Genomic DNA, 22,290 nt, shown 5'->3' on the forward strand with positions numbered 1-22,290 from the left:
ATCATTCTGCTGATAGCATTTTGAATTTAGAATCTGTTTCTGTTGCCCAGCCATAGTCTTCTATGAGTTAACAATTTGTCATCAAGGAGTCACAGATGAGTAGGGCTTACGATTTGTTTTTTCCGGAGACCACACTTATTGACTGCCTGTCCAGTGATTCCGAAGTGTGGTGGTTAGAAGAATTATCAGAAGCATGAGAAGGAAGAGCTTTTCAGAGTACACCCACCATGCTTCCCTGAGATTCTGACCTACCACCCTCAGTCCCTGCCAACGGAGCTAATTTGTGTGAAAGATGTAACTGATGCCAGTGTGCCCTCTCCCATAAGTGTATAGGGACAAAAGGGGCTGAAAATCCACTTATAGCCAATTGGGTACACACCTAGCATGTGCTGGACCTAAACCTCTCTTTTTCTGCCACCCCGTTGTCCTGCCAGTCTTAAAGTATGGCAAGGGGGCTCCTGGGTGGCTCAGTCAGTTGAGTGGCGGGCCCTTGATTTCAACTCAGGTCATGATCTCTGAGTCATGAGACCCAGCCCTGCACTCAGGGGGTGTCTGCTTGAGGATTCTCTCCTCTCTCTGCCCTCCACCCTGATCATACTCACTCGCTCTCTCTCTCTCAAACAAATAAATAAATCTTTAAAGTATGGCAAGGTATTGCTTACCCACCCCACTGTCATAACATCTACAGCATTTACAGCACTCTGTGCCTGGTCGGGAGCCTGAAGTCGGAGCCCCCAGAGGTCTCCTGAATAGTGAAGCAGCATAGTGAATAAATAAAGAGGGTTCCTGAATTGCTGAAGGCCTCCTAGGCAAACAAAAGATATCTCTTATTTCAATAAGTAATAATAACAACACATGGACTATTTTTGAGCTCCTAAAGCTGTTTATCCGGATATGGCAAAAAAAAGAGAAAAGAAAAAAAGTCAAAACATTCAAATGTATAAATAAGATCTTTTAGACCCTCAGAGAAAACTGCAACCCCCATCCATTTGATGTTGACTTTGAATTGAAACCTTCATTTTCTATTCCCTGGTATGTCTAAGTTATTTAGGGAAGATCATGAGTGTTTTGAAAATTGCTTTTAGGGGATCCCTGGGTGGCGCAGCGGTTTAGTGCCTGCCTTTGGCCCAGGGCGCGATCCTGGAGACCCGGGATCGAGTCCCACATCGGGCTCCCGGTGCATGGAGCCTGCTTCTCCCTCTGCCTGTGTCTCTGCCTCTCTCTCTCTCTCTCTGTGTGACTATCATAAAAAAAAAAAAAAAGAAAGAAAGAAAATTGCTTTTATACAGCCCACTGAAATGAAGGTTCCATCAGCATCCTGTACAAGAGAGGGCATACTTAATTTCACTCAGTGCCTTAGATTCTTCCTCAGTAGCACTTAAGGATTTGGTATTTTAGGGCATAAAAAATAGCATAGAAGCATTCCTCAACCTCAAAGCAGCTTTGTCTCTATTTGCTGAAGATGTTATATGAAACAGAAACAGAGATCACTGACAAATAGTTATGGTCTCAGTTTGTATCACTTGGGGAACTACATTAGAATAACCCCATACTAGTCCCCTGGAGTTGTCTTTCCTTTCTTCCTTTGTAAGGATACCATTTAATGAAAAATTTTCTCTTTTTTTTAGACTATATTTCTCAATGCAAGCACGTGGAGAGACTGATAGAGAAAAGTTGCTGTTAATGTATCAGACAAATGATCAAATAATAAATGGACTTTTTCCTCTGAACAAGGATTTGGCATTAGAAATGGCGGCTCTTTTAGCTCAGGTAACTTCTGTGTTCTATAGAGTCATATTTAGTGAAGGTAAGATACTAATTTCTACATTGATTTATATCTTGTAATTCTTTAAATTCACATGACTGTGATTAACACCTTAAAACTTACAGGCATTATAATTACAGTTTGACTCAGAATTGCTGACAACTGTAATGATGTCGATTGAGACAGTATTCCTCATGGAACCTGGTTTCTTAATTATCTTGAAAATATCCCACTAGGCTCTGCATTTAATTAAGGAGTTTGAGTGTAGAGCTGCAGGGCTGAGGGCACCATGCTGAAATCATTCAGTAATCTAACAGGAATAGGTCTTTAAAATGGTTAGAGCACTTTCTTTCATTTACCTGTTGTATCAGTAGGATTAAGTTCAGACTTTTATAAACACACACACAGAAATTAATAGTGCCTTAATCCAAATAGAAGTATATTTGTGTCTCACATAGAGGCAGAGTCATCAGCATGGGCTTTATCTTGTTCTCCATTGTTCTTTCCCTAGCATGTCCTCTTCGTGGTCCTGGAGAGCTGCCAGAGCTCCAGCTATTACATCAGAGTTCCAGGCATCATGATGGAGGAAGGGTTGAAACAGGGCATGTCTTCCCTCTCACCTTTGAGAAACTTTCTAGAGGTTATACAACACATGCATTTATGTCTCCCTGGTCAAAACTTGGCTGTATGGCCTTGCCAACCTACAAGGGAGACTAGCAAATGTTGTCTTTGCTGGGTGGCAAGGAGCACAGCTAAATTCAAGGTTGTTGTTGTTGTTTTTTTTATATTTTCTCCCATTCTTTTTTTTTTTTTTTCAATTCATGAAAGAGAGAGAGAGAGAGAGAGTTAGGCAGAGACACAGTCAGACGGAGAAGCAGGCTCCATGCAGGGAGCCTGATGAGGGACTCAATCCCAGGACTCCAGGATCACGCCCTGGGCCAAAGGCAGGTGCTAAACCGCTGAGCCACCCAGGGATCCCTCAAGGTTTTTATTACTCAGAAAGAAAGAGAGAATAGTCATCAGAGGTGACTCACAGTGTCCACCACATCTGAGCCTGTGCACAGGTTAATTAAGGAAAAATGTTAAGGCAACTCTATGATATGTCATTGGGACAAAGGCTTAGATACCAGATACCTAAGGTTTTCGGTCCTTGTACTCTGCACACTGTCACAGTTTATTTTATCTACCACCTGTCATTGATTCCCAAATCTTTTCTCTCCAGTTCACTTCTTTCATGGGCTCCTTAAATTCAACATATCAAGAACTGAAGTAATCATCTTCTCTCTTTTTCCTTCACATTCTGTCTCCTTACTGTGCTACTATCTCTGTGCAGTCCCCCATGCAAGCTCCAAGTCCAGGAATCATCACTGACAACCCTCCTTTTCACCCGGTCCCACCAGTCACCATGTCCCATCCATTTAACTCTTAGATACATGCTCCTCATGATTCCTCTGCACGTTGGCCACCACTGCTGTGGTTTGGACCACCATCCCTCCTGCAGCGGACTTCTAACTCATGAGCCTTTCTCTGGTTTGATCCCCCGCAAATTTGTCCTCCACCCAGATGCTAGAGAGATTGTTCCAGTTATCTATTGCTACATTAAAAAAATGGCTCCAAGATTCTATCACTTAAAATAATAATTTGGGCAGGGATGAGTGAAGACAGCTTGTCTCTGCAGCATGTGGCATCAGCTGGCCTCACCCAGAGGCTGGCTGCAACTCTGTGGCTGCAGGATGGAATCATTTGAAGACTCCACATCCATGTTTGGTGCTCGACTCCGGCTGGTAGTCGGGACTTGTGCTGGCGCGTCAGCAGGAACCCCTCCCCATGGCTTTGTCACATGGCTGCATGTGCTTCCTCACAGAATGGTGGTTGGATGGCAAGAGAGACAAGAAGTGGAGACTGCCATTTTCTTAAGACCTGTGCCTGGAAGCTGTGCCATGGTGGTTTGTTTGGCAGCCTGAGGAACTGGGGTGGAGATTTAGCAAGCATGTGAATCTAGCTAGCGGCGTCATTCCCTTTGTTTACACAGAAGAACATCATGATCTAAGCTCTGTGTGCCTCTCCAGCATCATCTGTTAATATTCCCTGCCTTGAACTTTATGCTCCACCAAAGTGTAAACTGTGGTTCCTTGCACAGTTCCCTGACGTGCATGTGGCTCACTTTTTCTTACCTCTTATGTTTACGTGTTTGTCTGCTCTGCCTGGGAACATCTCGATCCCCATTCCTTCACCTGTTAATTTCAGTGTATCCCTTAATTCTCATCATTGGTGTCACTTATTCTGGGAAACCTTCCTGAATTCTTGGGGTGTTTGTCCTGTCCTGCACAGTACTATCTTTACCTCATTGGTTTGTTATTACTGATTTGTTTCCACTTTGCATCACTGACTGTAGCCTCCCTGAGGGCAGGGGCTGTCCCTAGTCATCTTTGTACCTAGCACAGTGCCTTACGTGTCGCCCATTCTTCATGGAGGAATGAATAGTTGATAATTTAGTTCACTTTTTTAACAGTTTTATGATCATCCAAAATTTAAAGCATTCATGCTACACTGAGGGTTCTCTTTTTGCAAGTGATGAAAAGCTGTGGAAAAGACAAATAGGTCACATATTTTCTTGGTGATAGGATTAGGTATAATGTCCTATCTGCTGCCCTTCTAGGCTCTAGTTCTCTAAAAGCACAGATTCTATAATCACTCTCATTTTTACTAAAATTTAAATTAGTCTGCCTCTTTCAACTTGTAATTTTGTCAGGCAGTTTCTCCAAGAAAAACTGTAACGTAATTTGGAGACATATACTTCTAACATGTTTTAGATGAATTTGAGGAAGGAGTAGAGAGTATATGTACAGCTAGAAAATTCTGAACATGTTGCTAACTAAAAAGTATCATTTCTCCATCTCTGAAAGGAAAGTTAAATAATACCTCTGTTCTCTTTTCCTAGAGTAGTCTTTGTGAAGACAAATGAAATAGACTACTCTAAGGTCTGTAGACGAAAGATTATTTCAGTTGTAATTTAAATATCTCTAGGTCCCTGTTGATATTCTGCATCTCAGGAAATTCTTGGAGGTAACCCATTAATCACTGTAGATAGTGTCTGGTAGTGCATTATGTTGATGTGAGTCATATTGGGAATCCTGTGAATTGATTTTCAATTATTCTGCAAGCATTTCTGTGCTCATTCTGTCCCTCACAGTATAGTATGCCAGGTGCTGGAGAGGGGATGCTGAGTGTGGAGATCCACTGTAGGGTTCCCCAAAAGGAAAGGTTGCCTTGAATGGCCAATCTTTGTAACTATTGTTTATCCAAATGCCATCTCCTTGGGGGTGAAATCTTGCTCTTAGGTTTCGCAGGTAGCTGTGCCGAGTACAACCTTGTGGTAGGTGGGGACAGTAAAAAGCTTGCTCTGGGGGAAGGATTTTAGTATGTTTGAAGAGCTGATGGACAACTTGTATTTGGTGTGAAGAAATTAGAGAAGGAGATAGAAGATGGGGATGAGAGCTAAACAGCCGGGCCAAGCCAGGAAACCAACAAGAAACTGGGTCGGAGACCTAGAGACATAGAATACACTGGAAGGGCAAAGCTCAGATGAGGATTGTAGACAGCAGTGAGTCAGATGAAGAGCCAGGAAAGAGAAGACACAAGGGTCAGAATCTCAGAGGTTGGTTGTGCTAACAGCTTGCCTGGAGGCAGAAGGCCCTCTTGAGATGGAGACCCCACCCAGTCTGGATGGATCCCTCCATCTGCTTGTTGGGGAGTGCTGAACGGAAGGATGTGAACGTTCTTTTTATTTTTAAAATAAAAAGATATAAACATATATTTTTATTGGATATAAACATTCAGTAGGACATTCATCTGAATGTTCCCCCTCCATTTCTCCCCTTGAGCCCTCTTTGGTACCCTACCTATACAAGGCACTTGACACAAGTCGTTATAAGTATAAATACTTTGTTTATACTTCAGTCTCCTCTACTAGACAGTAAAATCTGAGGGTGGGAACTGTGCTTAACTATTTTTTTTTAATTTAATTCCATGTAGTATAGTGCCTGACATATAATGGAGACTCAACATAGGTTTGGATAAATGGGTGGGTGAGTGAGTGGATGGAGAAATGGATGGGTAGGTAGAGAATAGCATCTGTGTAGCCTCATTAATAGAGATAAAGATTGAACATATTTTCATTCAGGGAGAAAGAGGAATAAAGGGGTCTATTCCCAGAATAAAGAATAAGGGGATGGATACAGAACCATTTATGGAGAAAATCTAGGAAGAAAGTAATGAGAATGTAGTTTCTGTTCCATTATATTCAATAGAGACTCTTAAGAGGTACAAACAACACTTTTTTGAGACTCCTCATAGCTTTATAACTTTGTATTTTATTTTTAACCTCTATTTTGCCTTATTACTGGTAATTAAAATAATACCTTAAAAATGAAAAAGTGTTTTGTGCTGTTATGGGTAATATTAGTGGCCGTTGGGAAATACTACTAGATGACAACATTTACAAAGGATAGTTTGCGTAGAAATGGAATTGAAATGTTTGAATTACAGATTTTTTTCCAAAATTAGAATACAAATGGAATTTAAATTTTATTAATAGCATCTATGCATGATTATAAATTCAATAATCACTCAATCATGATAATTTTATATATTATATATTATAGAGAATGTTTAGAAAGAATAAAACTAACTTTTAAAAATCTTTTCAATATCCCATTATTTTCTCTTTGGATTTCCAATTAGGTGGAGATTGGAGATTTTGAAAGACCCTTTTCAACTCCAGCGGGGCATGTTACTAATCAGTGCAAAACAAATCAAACTCTAAAACAAGTCATAGAAAAATTTTATCCTAAAAGGTATAGAGATGACTCTTCTGAAGAACAGTTAAGGTAAGGAACTACTTGTGACTCTTCATTTTTAAATTTTTATTTATTTTTAAAAAATATTTATTTACTTATTTTAGAGAGTGAGGAGGGGGGAAGGGCAGAGGGAGAGAAAGAATCTCTGGCAGACTCTTGCTGAGTAAGGAGCAGGAAACCAAGCTGTCTAACTCACTGAGCCACCCAGGCACTCCTACTTGTGAATCTAAAAGATAGAATCACACTGGACTGTTGGTGATACTCTTCTGTTCAAATTTTAAAGATGAAAATTATTATACATGGCAATTTTCTTAAGATTTTTTTAATATTGTTGAATCCCAAGAGGTTATAGATTTTTTAAAATTTAAGATGGACCTAGAAACTGGAGAATCCATATTTAAAGTTGTTAAGGGAGCACCTGGGTGGCTCAGTCAGTTAAGCACCTGCCTTCGGCTCAGGTCATGATCCCAGGGTCCTGGGATCCAGCCCCACGTCAAGCTCCCTGCTCACCGGGGAGTCTGCTTCTCCCTCTTCCCCTCCCCTCAGTCATGCTCTCTCTCCCTTTCTCTGTCTCTTTCTCTCTCTCTCTCTCCCACTCGTGCTCTCACTCTCTCTCTCAAATAAATAAAATCTTTAAAGAAAATTAATAGTCTTGTAAGGAAAAAAAATTTACCTTGATTTAGAAGATCTACTTTTCATTTGCTCTTATTCATTCTTGTCCAAATTAATCCTGCTAATAAAAGGGAAAAAATGGCCAGTACTGTGTTTAATTTTATGAAGTGTTTACCAAAAACATTTTACCTCTTAGGATTTCATTATAAACAAATTGACATAAAAACAAACTATTTAAAAAAAAAGAAACAATTTTCTTATACAAGATTTTTTACTATAAATTTTTAATTAAATACAACTGGTATAATAGTTTGGTTTTACAGAATATTCAAAGAAAAGCTGATTCAGTTGAAAAATAGAGGCAAATCCAATTCACCATGAGTTTTCCAAAATAGAAACATTTAAGATCAGTCTGTTGTCTATATAGAGTGAGCAGTTGCCATTGTGATTTTATTTAAGGCATCTTCCTCCCGCAGCCAACATCTCTCCAAGCCAGAGGTGGCATCACATAAAATTCCACCATTAAGGATTCATTCTTTGGTCTCAATGTCTTGTACTTTTCTTTTAAAATGTAAGTTATTCCCATGAGAAAGGTTTGATGTTAGTTTATCAAATTTTTTTTTTAAGATTTAATTACTTATTCATGAAAGACACAGAGAGAGAGAGAGAGGCAGAGACATAAGCAGAGGGAGAAGCAGGCTCCCTGCAGGAAGCCCAATGCAGGATTCGATCCCAGAACTCCAGGATCATGCCCTGAGCTAAAGGCAGACGCTCAACCACCGAGCCACCCAGGCATCCCAGTGTATCATATTTTTTTAAAAAGATTTATTTGGGGATCCCTGGGTGGCTCAGCAGTTTAGCGCCTGCCTTTGGCCCAGGGCGTGATCCTGGAGTCCTAGGATTGAGTCCCACGTCAGGCTCCCTGCATGGAGCCTGCTTCTCCCTCAGCCTGTGTCTCTGCCTCTCTCTCTCTCTCTCTCTCTCTTTCTGTCTGTCTCTGAGTGTGTCTCTCATGAATAAATAAATAAAATCTTTAAAAAAAAATAAAGATTTATTTACCTGAGACAGCACATGTGTGTGTGTGAGCACGTGAGTGGAGAGAGGGGCAGAGGGAGAAGGAGAGAGAGAATCCTCAAGCAGACTCCTTACCGAGTGCAGAGCCCGACATGGGGCTCGACATCAGTCCCCGAGATCATGACCTGAGCCCAAACCAAGAGTCTGGTGCTCAACCAACTGAGCCATCCTGATGCCTCTCATCAGATTTTTTTTTTTTTTTTTACTTTGCCTGATGGGGTGGGAGATGGAGAATCTAGGTCATGCTGAGAGCACTAATACTATGAGAATGTGGGGAAAGGAATGTCCTGAAAGGATGAGGGGTGGACAGTGGTGAGATGGGAATCAGAAAATAACAGCTCCTCCTGGGCGACGCCCAGTCATGCCTAGGATTGGCTCAAGGAGAGCTTTGCCTCAGGAGGATGATGCACTGTTTATGTCTTTGCTTTTGCCTTTTCGTTTTTTGTTTTCTTCATAGGCAGCTCTGCCAGCGACTGTCGACCAGATGGATGGCCCTCCGGGGTCACAGTGCTGCTGACTGTGTACGCATTTATTTGACCGTAGCCAGGAAGTGGCCATTCTTTGGTGCCAAGTTGTTTCTTGCGAAAGTAAGAAAGGATGGGAGGGAGCAGCAGAATTAACACCCTAACCTGTGCGGTTGACCCTGTTCAGCTGAGTGAAGTCCGACAGGGACCACAGGCCCCCCATGTGTGGTGTAGTGGGCTTTTAAGAAGGAAATGAGGAAATTCCCAACAATGTAAAGAAAACAATGAAGGGGTACTAAGAAAGGGCAGGAGAGCGAGTGGCCTCTCCATCTGTGCCTTGTGCTTCACTTCCCTTCCCCCGACCGTAGGTCACTCACACTCAGCAGGCTCACCATGAGACTGGGGTGACCGCTGAATCCCACTTACTTCTCTTCGACCACACAGCCTCTCACACATCTGTCACTCACTCTGTCACTTGTTCACTCACTTGTTTAGTATTTAGCGGCTTCTGTTGGCCAAACATTATGTACCTAGGGATACATCAGGCCGTGTTTTCAGATGAGTTGGGCCCAAACCTCCAGGAACTCCCAGCCCACTTGCAGCAGGCGGGAAACAAGCCTTGTAGGGTGAACACAGAGTGACAGGGACAGAGCGCTGCAGCACGCTAAGGACGGAGAGCTGCACCCTGCCACGGGGGATGGCCAGCCCAGTCCCCGGGGGAAGAACTATACGTCTGAATTCTGCTTCTTTCTCTTGAACCGTGTCACCTTAAACTCTCTAGGGTTCCTAAAATACTTCTCGTCTTATGTTCTCTTTCTGTGTGTTAGGTCTGTCCTCACTGATAGCTTGCACACATCATCAGGGCATAGACTCACTGATCCTGGAATTCTCCTCTAGTGCTCACGTCTTGCTTTGCATAGAAGTATTGCTTAATAAATTTTGCTGAATAGCTGCGCCACTTTGGGCAACTCAGTTAACCTTAGTTTTGTCATCTATACATGACAACTCAGACTAGAAAAAATAAAATCTAGGCTATCTTACTCTGATTCCATGAGTGACTGTATCGTGGTGAGGTAAGAAATTATTTTGCTACTGGTACTGGAAGCCATATACTAAGTCAGTGCTTGAATATCTCTCAAGTTAATACATTTATGAGGAGTTGAACATATGTTTTCTAAAAATATAAGGGTTAGATTAATATAAGGGTTAAAATATAAGGGTTAGATCAGCATTTTATAATGAATTTATTTATTTATTTATTTATTTATTTATTTATTTATTTATTTATTTAAAGATTTTATTTATTCATGAAAGACAGAGAGAGAAGCAGAGACACAGAGGGCTCCATGCAGGGAGCCCCATGGGGAGCTCGATCCTGGGACCCTGGGATCCCAACCTAAGCCAACCATTGAGCCACCCAGATGCCTCTTATAATGAATTTTATTTATTTATTTATTTTTTTATAATGAATTTTAATTCTAATTTCAGCATTGCAAGAAATATTAAATATCCATCTTTGATCATTTGTTCTGTGCCTTTTAGTACAGAAATATTATTAAATAATATGTAGCATTTGCATGTTGCACGACTGGCATCTTTTCTTTGCTCACTTTTCTTCCTTTATACTACAAAAACACCTCCTTTGTTTGCTTAACGACATCCATTTTGGGAGGGGGGATAAATATATATATCATCAAATATAGCATTTTAACCATTTTTAAGTATACGTTTCTATGGTATTAAGCACATTCACGTCATTATGCTATCCTTACCACCCTCCACCTCCAGTACTTTTTCATCTTTCCAAATAAACCTCCATACTCCTTATTGCCCCTTCTCCCTAGGCCCAGATAACCACCATTCTGCTTCCTGTTCTGTGAATTTGACTGCTCTAGAAACCTCATCTAAGAGGAATTATTTGTCCTTTTGTGACTGGCTCATTTTCCTTTGAAGAATGTCTGCAGGGTTCATCCATGTTGTAGCATGTGTCAGAATTTCCTTTTTTTTTTTTTAAGATTTTATTTATTAATTCATGAGAGACACACAGAGAGGGAGGCAGAGACACAGGCAGAGGGAGAAGCAGGCTCCATGCAGGGAGCCCAACGTGGAACTCGATCCCAGGTCTCCAGGATCAGGCCCTGGGCTGAAGGCGGCGATAAACCCCTGAGCCACCTGGGCTGCCCAGAATTTCCTTTTTTCAAAGCTAAAAAGTATTCCACTGCATGTATATGCCATGTTTTGTTTCACCAAAGAAACAAAAACAATGTTTTGTTTGTTAAAGAGCTGAATGGCATCCTTTGCAATGGTTGCCTATCCTTTGCAAACCAATTCTCAGTAGATGGTAACCCAGGGGTTTTTTATACATGAAATTCTGAAAAGTTTTACTATATAAAATATAGTATATATATAAATACTATAGATTTATATAAATATTATAGGTTCATCCCAGTTCCTTATCTCTCATCTCTGTTTCTTTTATAAAGTTTAAGAGAAGTAGTTAAGTTTTTATTAGAATTTCAATTCTTGTTAAACAGTCATTGTAGAATGCTCAAAATCATTCATGGGTTTTAATTGGGGGCTGGTGGTGAGATCTTTTTATTAACATAATTTCATTGCTTTTATACAATAAGGAATTTAGTGGAAATTTTGGTATTTCTCATTACCATTCATCCCACAGTTTAATATTTTCTTTTTATTCTATTGTTATTAGTCATTGAATATCAGATTTAATAAACTTTCAGCAAAAGTGTACTTTTATAATCCTAATCCTTTATGTTGTTGCAGTAGTATTACACACACCTTAGAAAGCATATCCGCATATTTTGTTTCATTAGGATTTTGGTCATCATAGAAACCCACAAGCTTATTAATGATTAGCTTCTTAAAACAAAAGAAAAGTAAGATTAAACATTGTTGTTCCCATTCTAAAGATGAGAAAATTGAGCCACGGAGAGATTCAGTAGCTTGTCCAAATGTACAGCTGAATAAGTGGCATATTTGGATTTCAGACCCACGTCTCTTAATATCAGATTCACTGCTCTTTCCATTATGTGATATTGCCTCCACGCCAAGAGAGATTCCCCCCGATAGGTTTTATTTTCTTTTTTTCTCCCTTCTAAAGAGATTTTTTTAATACGATGTTGTTGCAAATGTTGCATTGCATTTTGATGAAAAAATGCTTCTGTGATTTTACTTAGCATTTATTTATACAGTATATTTGCACCCTTCACAGCCCATAACTCCATCAGCACTCGGAAGTACTTTCATGTGGCTGGCTATCCATGAGGATGGTTTAAGCATCTTAGAATACAACTCCATGGTAAGTTTAAGTTTTGTACTAAGTCAACTATTTGCATTGCAATGTACATAGAAAGTAATGATCTCTTCATATGATTTTTCTCATACACAGATAACATTTTTCCGATGCTGTATAACAAATAGTCATTTTACAAATACAACTGTGATTATAATTTAATCTTTTAAAACATGGTTGGACGGGTTTTATATTGCGTATGAGGAAAATATTAAGATACCATGCCTAAATTGTATTCGTGGTCATATTCGTAAAATGATTACTAATTTATCATGTCAGGGAGGTTACTTCCTGTGCAAAATGAAAGTCTTTAAGATAACATTAATGTAGAAACTTTAATTACCAAAGTTTAGGTTCAGCATCACTAAGGCTTCTGTAACTTTCTGTAATATTACTTACCAGTTCACTTGTACATATGTGGTATTTTAGAACTTTTAACATGCTTAAATATAAAGTTAAACTGTGCTTTCTACATGTTTATTTGCCTTATTTTCTATCATATTTCATATTGTTAGATTATTTTTTCCTGTTTTTGTTTTGTTTTGTTTTTTTTAAACCTGGCAGACAGGAATTGTTAAATTCACCTGGTAGGTATACTGGGCTCTCCTATGTCCAGCTGTAGTCGGGGATCACTAAGAATTTCTTGAAACCAAACTATTCTTTAGTGTTATAGTAGTTTCTCCTTATGGTTGCTAAAAAAACTTTTTGAAGAACTTTTTATTTCCTGAATGCTTTTCAGTTCTTGAATGGGTAGCTTGAAGATAGGTTATAAAATTGATGACCTAAAGTCAACAAAGAATTGTAGACTAGTATTGAATTACCATAGGTAAGTAAGCCAGTCCCTCAGACCCTGGGAGTTGGACACCAAGGCCAGAAAGTGGACACCAGTTGACTGCAGCTTGTGGGGCGTTCAGTGCTGGAATGGTCTGCTTAGAGACTTGCAAGCTAATCATTAGATACACAGATTCCTTTACCTATACATTTCTTAATTATATTTTAAAAATTTTATGCTACAGATGGGAAAAAAGATTTGCTGCATACATGGCAAAGAGTTTATATCCTTATGAAACAATAAGGAAATGATAAACAATAAACCCATTAATAGACAAATGAGCCAGCACAATTCAGAGAAGAAATACAAGTGTTCAAAAATGTATTTTAAAATGTTAGTTTCACTAGTAATCAAATAATTTAAAACAGCGAGATTCTACTTTTCACTAGTCAGGTTGGCAGAGATTTAAAAGAATTATTATATCTAGTGTTAAGACTAGAGTGCTAGGAATGTCACTGGGTATAACTTTTCCAGAGGAGAGTCTTTTATTTTTTTTGAGGTAGTAATTCCAGTTATTGAGATTTATAACTAAAGAAATAATTAGGTATGTGTATTATGAAATACGCCAAAAAATATGCATTGAAATATTGTTTTAAGGGCAGCCCAGGTGGCTCAGCGGTTTGGCACCTGCCTTCAGCCCAGGGCGTGGTCCTGGAGACCCATGATTGAGTCCCACATCGGGCTCCCTGTGTGGAGCCTGCTTCTCCCTCAGCCTGTGTCTCTGCCTCTCTCTCTCTGTGTGTCTCTCATGAATAAATAAAATCTTAAAAAAAAAAAAGAAATATTGTTTTAAGATAGTAACAAAAAATGATTTAAATCTCCTGCAAAATATAAATAATAGTGAAAGGGAATATAAGGGAAGGGAGAAGAAATGTGTGGGAAATACCAGAAAGGGAGACAGAACATAAAAACTCCTAACTCTGGGAAATGAACTAGGGGTGGTGGAAGGGGAGGAGGGTGGGCGGTGGGGGTGAATGGGTGACGGGCACTGAGGGGGGCACTTGACGGGATGAGCACTGGGTGTTATTCTGTATGTTGGTAAATTGAACACCAATAAAAAATAAATTTATTATAAAAAATAAAAAAATAAAAAATAAAATAAATAAATCTCCTGCAATAAGAGATTAGTTAAATAAGAATTAGCTATCAAATCACTTAAAAGGATGTTATACAATGGCATTTGTTGTCGTGAAAAGATATTCATAATTTATTACATTTAAAAAGAAGCAGAATCCTAAAAACAATATGCATATCATTTGTGTTTATATCAAAATATGTATACGAAGATGAACCATATGGATTTGCCAATATTTGATCATTTTTTTAAAGGTTTTATTTATTTATTCATGAGAGACACACAGAAAGAGGCAGAGACATAGGCAGAGGGAGAAACAGGCTCCCCATGGGGACCCTGATACGGCACTGGATCCCAGGACCCCAGGATCATGACCTGAGCTGAAGGCAGATGCTCAACTGTTGAGCCACCCAGGCATCCCTGACCTTTTTTTTTTTTAACCTTAAAAAACATCAGTTTCAAAAAATTTTTTAAAAAATAAAAAAATTTAAAAAAATTTTTAAAAAGCATCAGTTTCATATGGTTCAACCTAATATGGATAGAGATCTTAGAGGACACATACAAGATATTAACAGTAGTCTTCCACTAGATGCTGGGAATATAGGTGCTTTTTATTTTCTTTTTGTTTTCTGTTTTTTTCCACAGTTAGTGTCAGAATCAAACTGTATTTTAATTATAAAGGTAAATTATGCCTATATAAAATTAGTACATTTCTATCTTGAATCATAGATCCAAAAGTAGATTTTATTTTAGAAAATAATTTTTACTATATATAATTAATACTAGCATATTTTTAGTGAAGTATAGTTAAAATAGAATGTTACATTAGTTTCATTAATATTAGCATTTCAATGGAAATATATTAATCATTTCTCATCTTTCTTTGAAAGTAGAAGGTATATATGATATTAACTTTTTCTTCTCTTTGAAGAGGTTAATAGTCAGCTATGTGTACAAGAGTCTGATGACCTTTGGGGGTCATCAAGATGATTTCATGATAGTCATTAACAACACACATTCAAAGGACAAGCCAACAGAGAAATTACTTTTTGCCATGGCAAAACCCAAGGTGAGTAGAAGCCTTTCTACTAACGTTTTTATACTAGCTTTTTCATGCTAAAACATTTATTGTGCAAAAACTAACTTGTAGATGGAAAAACAGATTTACTTATAATCAAACAGTTCTAGGTCCAAATTCTGGCTTATCTCATCTTGCTAAGCTTTGTCTTTTTCATCGAAAAAATTATATGATGCCACTTACTTTTTTTTGGCTTAAGAATGAAATGATGGAATTGTTAACTGTTTTAGCCCAGTGTCTTGTATACAGAAGATTCAAAATAAGTGGTCTTGATGTAAGTTGTTGTCAGGTACTTTATACACAATTTTCTTATTTACTTGGGGTAATTCATGTTACAGACTCATTAAAGAGAAAAGTCTTATAATTAAGACATTACTTGTTCTTTGTAGTTTTAATGTCTGTAAGCAAAAACAATAAGTACAAAGGCTATATTTTCGTATTAACTCTAGTTTTAGTAAAAAGAATGAGAAACTGAGTTTCCTAAAACTTTAACAGTCTTAAAATTGTCAGAGACTATTTTTTTTAGAATCTGAAACATTTTTTAATGGCAGACATTTAAGTGAAGGCAGTTAGCCAATAAATGCAGAAGATTGAGACATACTCAGAACTTTACTTAGTTTATTTTTATTATTTATTTGTTTTTTTTAGAACTTTACTTAGTTTAAATAAGTAAATTTATTGATATTATGCACCAGATTTCTTCATTTTTTTTTTAATTTTTATTTATTTATGATAGTCACAGAGAGAGAGAGAGAGAGGCAGAGACACAGGCAGAGGGAGAAGCAGGCTCCATGCACCGGGAGCCTGATGTGGGATTCGATCCTGGGTCTCCAGGATCGCGCCCTGGGCCAAAGGCAGGCGCCAAACCGCTGCGCCACCCAGGGATCCCCAGATTTCTTCATTTATGCACGAATGCGGCTTTAAGATAATTGGTAGACTTGTGCTATTGTCACATTTTTTAATATCGCCACTAAATTGGATGGTTCTTTTTTTGTTTGTTTTAAAGATTTTGTATTTATTCATGAAAGACACACAGAGAGAGAGAGAAAGGCAGAGACACAGGCAGAGGGAGAAGCAGGCTCCATGCAGGGAGCCTGATACGGGACTCGATCCTGGGACTTCAGGATCACACCCTGGGCCAAAGGCAGGCGCTAAACTGCCGAGCCACCCAGGGATTCCCAAACTTAATGGTTCTTTAAGATCCATTCGTTTTTCTGGTTGAAGCAGGGCAAAATATGTCAATGCCTTGATGGTGCTGAACATATGATGAGCACTTCTCCGGAGCATTAACAATTCTATTTTTCTTGTTTTAGATTCTAGAAATCACTCTTTTGATCGCCAGTTACATAAACAACTTCCATCAGCAAAAGGCAGCCTTTCACCACCTCTCTGCTCCAGCACTGCTGTCAGCCCAGACTCGGGGACCCGAAGCCAGGGCAGTGGGAAGCCAGCCCCTTCTGTCAAGTAGCAGACCAACTAAAGGACCCACTTTACTTTGAAAGCTCGGGAGCCTGAACATTCACTCCCATCCTCCAGGCAATGGCTGCATCAGCTGCAAAAAAGTTCATTTACACCCTGACAGCATGGCACCCACACGTTGGTATTCTAGACTTTAAAAATGTGGGGGTTTATTTATTTCTTAAATACTCAAATGAATACTACTAATAAAACATAAATACAAAATTTGCCCGCATGCTGATTTTCTCTTAGATTAAATGGGTTAGAATTCATCTTTCCCCACCTCCTTTGTCCCTTGCTATCAGACATATCATGCAACATAGCATTTTTTGTCTTTAAAAAAAATATATTTTGGCAAAGGGAGATTCCAGACTCTCATTTGGCAAACCAGTTGATTATTTGGAAATTCTCACCGCCAAGAAATTAAGTACTGTAATTAAATGTGCTTTTAATTAATGATATGGTCTTTGGAAAGAAGTAGAGTATATAGTGTCAGAAACAGCTGAAGGATGCTGTTTAGGGGTAAATTATTGGAGCAAGTGCAGTAACTCTGGCACTATGAATCTTGTAAGAAAATGAGAGTTAGGTAACCAGAACCTCCTGTGTGGTACTTGGAAGTATACTCTGTCACCTTTTCAGATCACTGGAGTGTATAAAGTTTAGAATAAGACAGTGATTCCCCAAATTCCTTGGCTATTACTAGATAGCCCGCATTCACTGGAATATTGCCCACATTTCATTGCATTTGGTGCTGGGTCATCTTGACCTTATTTTGTTAAATAATGTCTTTGAAAGCAAAGACAGTTCTTATATTTTGCCCTCATATAGTTCTTTTTCATTATAGTTTTAACATAAATTCTCAGAATATTTTTTAAAAGAAAAGAGAATTCTTCTGTCAAAGGAGGTAAAATTTTAGTTGAGAGTATCTAAAATGTATTACTTTGCTAGGTTACATAAGTGGTCAGTTCATTTCAGTATATGTCAAACAAAGTAATTAGTATTCATGATAAAAATGAAACTGTGATAAGACATGAAAATTATATTGTAAGACTAATTGCAATAGTAATCATGAGTATACTTAATTTTATTTATGTATAGAATATTTGTATTTATTTTTTGAACATATATTTATCACTTTGTGTGTGGTATTTTTTTAACCAGTTTGAATAAAAAATGTTAGCTGCTGAATTAATTTGTTGGCAGAGCCTTCATATTTTTCTTCTTTGCTGCTTTCACCCTATGGCAATGTACTGTTGTCACACTAAGCCTTTTAAAAATATTCCATCTCATCAGAGCCAAGAAATACCCTGCTCAACTAAGATTTTACTTTATTGTTAATGTCAAAAAGATAAAAAAAAAAAACCTCCATAGAAATATATTTCCATTTACTGTTTCCCCTAAGTCTTTTGAGCCACAACCACTCACTGCATAAGCAAGTTGGTTTTTGAGAATATACCAGTTACCAGTTTGTGATGACTGACAGGAATTTTTTGGCTGGGATACAATAGTGTTTCTTAGTTCCCAGAAAACTGTTCAATAATCATTAGTTGGTGAGCCAGGGGCTTGGCACAGCTTACATATGTGTGAGGATTTTATTCTCAGGCAGTAGTTAGTTCACCATCTGGTAAGCACACCCCCCTCCAGATCTTCTAATTTGAACAAGTAGTGAAGGCTTAGCTTAAATGGTGGTACCTTACACTTGGCATTTATTTTTGATAGAACAGAGATAAAATATTTTGATGGAAAGAAATCAATTTTCTGTAACTGATGATGTGAAAATTTTATTTTCTGGGAAATTACTTATGTAGCCATTTAAAAAAATTCAAAGTATGTTATTATGATTGGTTACAAAAGAATAATGTTACGTGTTTAATTGTAATATTTGTCTCCTATCATTTTCTTCCCTTTCAATCATAATAAATGATTTACAAAACCCATTTTGAGCATTATCTTTTGAACAATCTTCAAGAAATACCTAATGTTTTCATTGTCAAAGCTGAGGTGTGCTACTAGTGAAAATGGTAGTTATTACCTCCTTCTCTTGCATTCATGCTTTGTCTTCAGTGTTGCTTTGTTTTATCCAGATAAAAGGAAGCTGTTTTGGGAAATTATAATTTTAAGATGTATGTATGCATATTGACACATATACAATATGTATAAATCATGGGGTTCTCCCATGATTTCAAAGTAAGTTCCATAAGTTTCATATAGGTGAAGTGATGGACTGTGTTCTAAAAATTTATTTTAAATGTTCTAGATTTTTTTTATATGTGTATCCTTAAAGTCAACTAGTGTCTAGCTTGGAAATGAATTTAACTCTCAATTTACAAGAAAAGTTAGTCACAACTTATAAAGTCTTTGTTCTGAAAATGTGCTTATTAATTGATTGTTTGGAAATTTTTCCCAAAGAAAAAAATACATAGTGGCCAGGTTCCTAGAACAATACACTTACCCAATTGTACTGTAGAATAATCCTGAAGAATTAACTACCACAGATAATCATATTTCACTAGACAAAGATTTTAAGTGTTTCTGGGATGCCAAGAACACATTTCACCTGTCCACCTAACGCCCTAGCTGCAATGGAATTTGGACTTCCCCAGTGCAGTGTCCAGGCTGATTCCTGTGGATCAAAGGCTCTAAGAATGTGAGGACTAAGGGAAGGGAAATGAGGAGCAGGAATAATAGGGTGGAGAAGCGTCTCTGCTAACCGGTTCATGGAGAACTGGTATCTCCTTTTACATTTTTCCCTATTTTCTTTTCCTTGAAAGAAGAAAGGGATTTTACTGCCACAGGGATAACTTTAAACTCCAAATTAAGGGGCACCTGGCTGGCTCAGTTGGTAAGTATCTTTCTTCAGCTTAGGTCATGATCCCAGGGTCCTTGAGGAGTCTGCTTCTCCCCCTGTCTCTGCCCCTTCCCCCAGTAGTGTGCACTTTCTCTTTCTTAAATAATTTTTTAAAAATGTAAAAACCTCCAAATTAAGGTAACGTCTACCTTAAGTAAGATTCATCCTTATTCGAGTGGGACCAAGACTCAAGCTCATCTTGGGCACTTAAGTGGGAAGGTGGGTCCTACAAAGAAGAGATGGGTGGACCTGGACAGAAGCTGGGGTGAGGAAATGAAATACATACGTGCTCTTGCCATAATTTTACCTGTTGAACTTAATTTTGCCTATATCAAACATAGTCACAATGATTCTGGAGGCGTATTTATAATTGGCATCAATCAGAAATCTTCATTGTATGCTTTTTAAGTATTTTTAGGTCCAGTAATAGTCAAGAAACAAAAACTTGCTTACTAGGGCAACGTCTATTAGCAAATAGCTCCAGAAGAAGATACAAATGTTCACCACAGCGCTTGAAAACAGGGTACCCTTCCTTCCAGCCCTTTGCTAACATAATCTAATCAATGGGAGGGGGTTGAATGGGGGTGGTATCCCTTTCTGAAAGTAGATTATATTGGTGGTTTTATTAAATCAGACAACACTTCAAAAGCACAGGTAACAAAATTTTAAAAACAGACAAATGGGACAACTCGAAACTATAACTTCTACACGTCAAAAGAAACAACAGAGTGAAAAGGCAGGATGGGAGAAAATAATCACAAGTCACATATCTGATAATGGGGTTAATATCCAGGATAGATAAGGAATTTAGCAACAAAATAGCTTCTTCATTCAGCAGAGAACATGCCAGTTTCCTTAGAAGGGGAATGCCTTGGGTTTCCCAATTCTAGTTTGAAAAATCCCAGAGAAAGGCTCAACTGTGCCCAACTCAGGTGTTTACTCTGAACTACTTCAAATGCTCAATATGAGGGTCACCTGGGTGGCACAGGTCGTTAAGCCTCCGACTGTTGATTTTGGCTCAGGTCTTGACCTCAGGGTTGTGAAATTGAGCCTGAGTCCAGCTCCATGCTGAGCAGGAAGCTGGCTTAAGATTCTCTCTGTCCCTCTCCCTCTGTCCCCCCACCAATGTGTGTGCTCTCTATCTAAAACAAAGTGAAAACAACTCAATATGAAGAGAATACTTAAGTAAATTCTGAAAAATGTGTATAGCGGAATATTTTTTAAACGATTTTATTTTAAAAAAAAAAAGGTTTTACTTATTTATTCATGGGAGAGGGGCAGAGACACAGGCAGAGGGAGAAGCAGGCTCCATCCAGGGAGCCCCACATGGGACTCGATACCAGGTCCTCAGGATCACGCCCTGGGCTGAAGGCGGTGCTAAACCACTGAGCTACCAGGGCTGCCCTATAGCGGAATACTACACAGCCATCAAAGGTATGTTTATGAGGGGATCTCTGCGTGGCGCAGCGGTTTGGCGCCTGCCTTTGGCCCAGGGCGCGATCCTGGAGACCTGGGGTCGAGTCCCACGTCGGGTTCCCAGTGCATGGAGCCTGCTTCCCTCTCTCTCTGTGTGTGTGTGTGTGTGTGTGTGACTATCATAAATAAAAAAAAGTTATGTTTACGATGGATTTTTAAAAATTGAGATGGGAGGGATGCCTGGGTGGTTCATTGGTTGAGCGTTTGCCTTTGGCTCAGAGTGTGATCCTAGGGTCTTGGGATCAAGTCCTGCATCAGGCTCCCCTAAGGGAGCCTGCTTCTCCCTCTGCCTATGTCTCTGTGTCTCTAATGAATAAATAAATAAAATATTTTTTTAAAAAGACATCAGAATACATTGCTTCTGGAGTATGCTGCTTTCACCCTCTTCATTTTTTCCATATAAAATTTTTTTCTACAATAAACTTATATAACTTTGAAAACAAGGGAACAAATGTGAAAACTCTGTCACTGTCTGGGCTATCGTTAATAGCCTCCATATGGACTTCCAGACTCCAAAACATCCTTCACACAGCTGCAAAAAATTATCTCACTGAAACTTAGGTCCAGGCACGGAATACCCCTATTTTAAAATTGTATTTAGTTTCTCACAACCAACACAGTAAAATCCAGGCTGCAAGATCCTTCAATGAAGCCCAATCTACCTGCCCAGTTGGCTCTCCCACCATAGCCACACCAGACACTTTATATGATCCCCTTCAACTATTCACAACCCCCCAAATATACTCTGCACACGTCTTTATTCTTCTGCACTGTTGCTTACTCTACCTAGCAAGCATCATAAAATTGTCTTCTCCTCTATCACCACCATTGAAATCCTTTAGTCTTTTAGGGATGATCCAGTAGAGGAGCTCAAATCTTTACATATTCCTACCTTAAGAACAATATTCATCTACCCAGGAAGGTCACTTACTTTGTTCAAATATGAAGCGTCAGGAGGCATAAGGGCAGAAAAGGAACTCATCTGCTCAATGAGATCAGTGGAATCCATTGATTAACCTCTGAACCAATGCTGGTGACCAGGGCCCAGCCAGACAACTTTTACCTTCCTTGTTACCGGGTTTCTTTCTTCAACCTTCTATCCTAGTCATGCAAACAATTATACTTTTAGGATGCTAGTAGAGTGCCTGGTATATAGCAAGTAGATGGCAAAATGGTAGTCACCGCTTTTGTTATTCATATCAATAGGGCTTCCGAATTAACATAGAAAGTGGTTCCAAAGTTCCAGAACTCAAATTATGGTAATTTTTTAAAAAAAATATTTATTTATTAAAAAATATATTTATTTATTTATTCATGAGAGACACACAGAAAGAGAGAGAGGCAGAGACACCAGCAGAAGGAGAAGCAGGCTCCCTGCAGGGAGCCCAATGCGGGACTCAGTCTGGGATCCCAGGATCATGCCCTGAGCCAAAGGC

The 22,290-nt window shown here is 38.7% G+C and overlaps 1 protein-coding gene across 5 annotated transcripts in view; it reads left to right on the forward strand.

Moving 5' to 3' along the window:
• PLEKHH2 (pleckstrin homology, MyTH4 and FERM domain containing H2) overlaps positions 1-18,467 on the forward strand; it is a 112,735-nt gene extending 94,268 nt beyond the window's left edge. Inside the window, exons 25-31 of one of the 5 annotated variants that reach the window (XM_035696153.2) lie at positions 1,629-1,770; positions 2,277-2,528; positions 6,509-6,654; positions 8,768-8,897; positions 12,007-12,093; positions 14,926-15,063; positions 16,386-18,467. In XM_035696153.2, coding sequence (XP_035552046.2) covers positions 1,629-1,770; positions 2,277-2,528; positions 6,509-6,654; positions 8,768-8,897; positions 12,007-12,093; positions 14,926-15,063; positions 16,386-16,571 — 1,081 coding nt within the window. In that variant the 3' untranslated portion in view covers positions 16,572-18,467. Of the gene's footprint in view, positions 1-1,628; positions 1,771-2,276; positions 2,529-6,508; positions 6,655-8,767; positions 8,898-12,006; positions 12,094-14,925; positions 15,064-16,385 lie in introns of those variants that run through there. The other 4 variants (XM_025465272.3, XM_025465282.3, XR_003143468.3 and 1 more) reach the window with 4 other exon arrangements.
• Positions 18,468-22,290: the final 3,823 nt, after the last annotated feature.

The sequence above is a fragment of the Canis lupus genome, chromosome 10, assembly GCF_003254725.2.
Source record: "Canis lupus dingo isolate Sandy chromosome 10, ASM325472v2, whole genome shotgun sequence".
Classification (NCBI taxonomy): domain Eukaryota; kingdom Metazoa; phylum Chordata; class Mammalia; order Carnivora; family Canidae; genus Canis; species Canis lupus.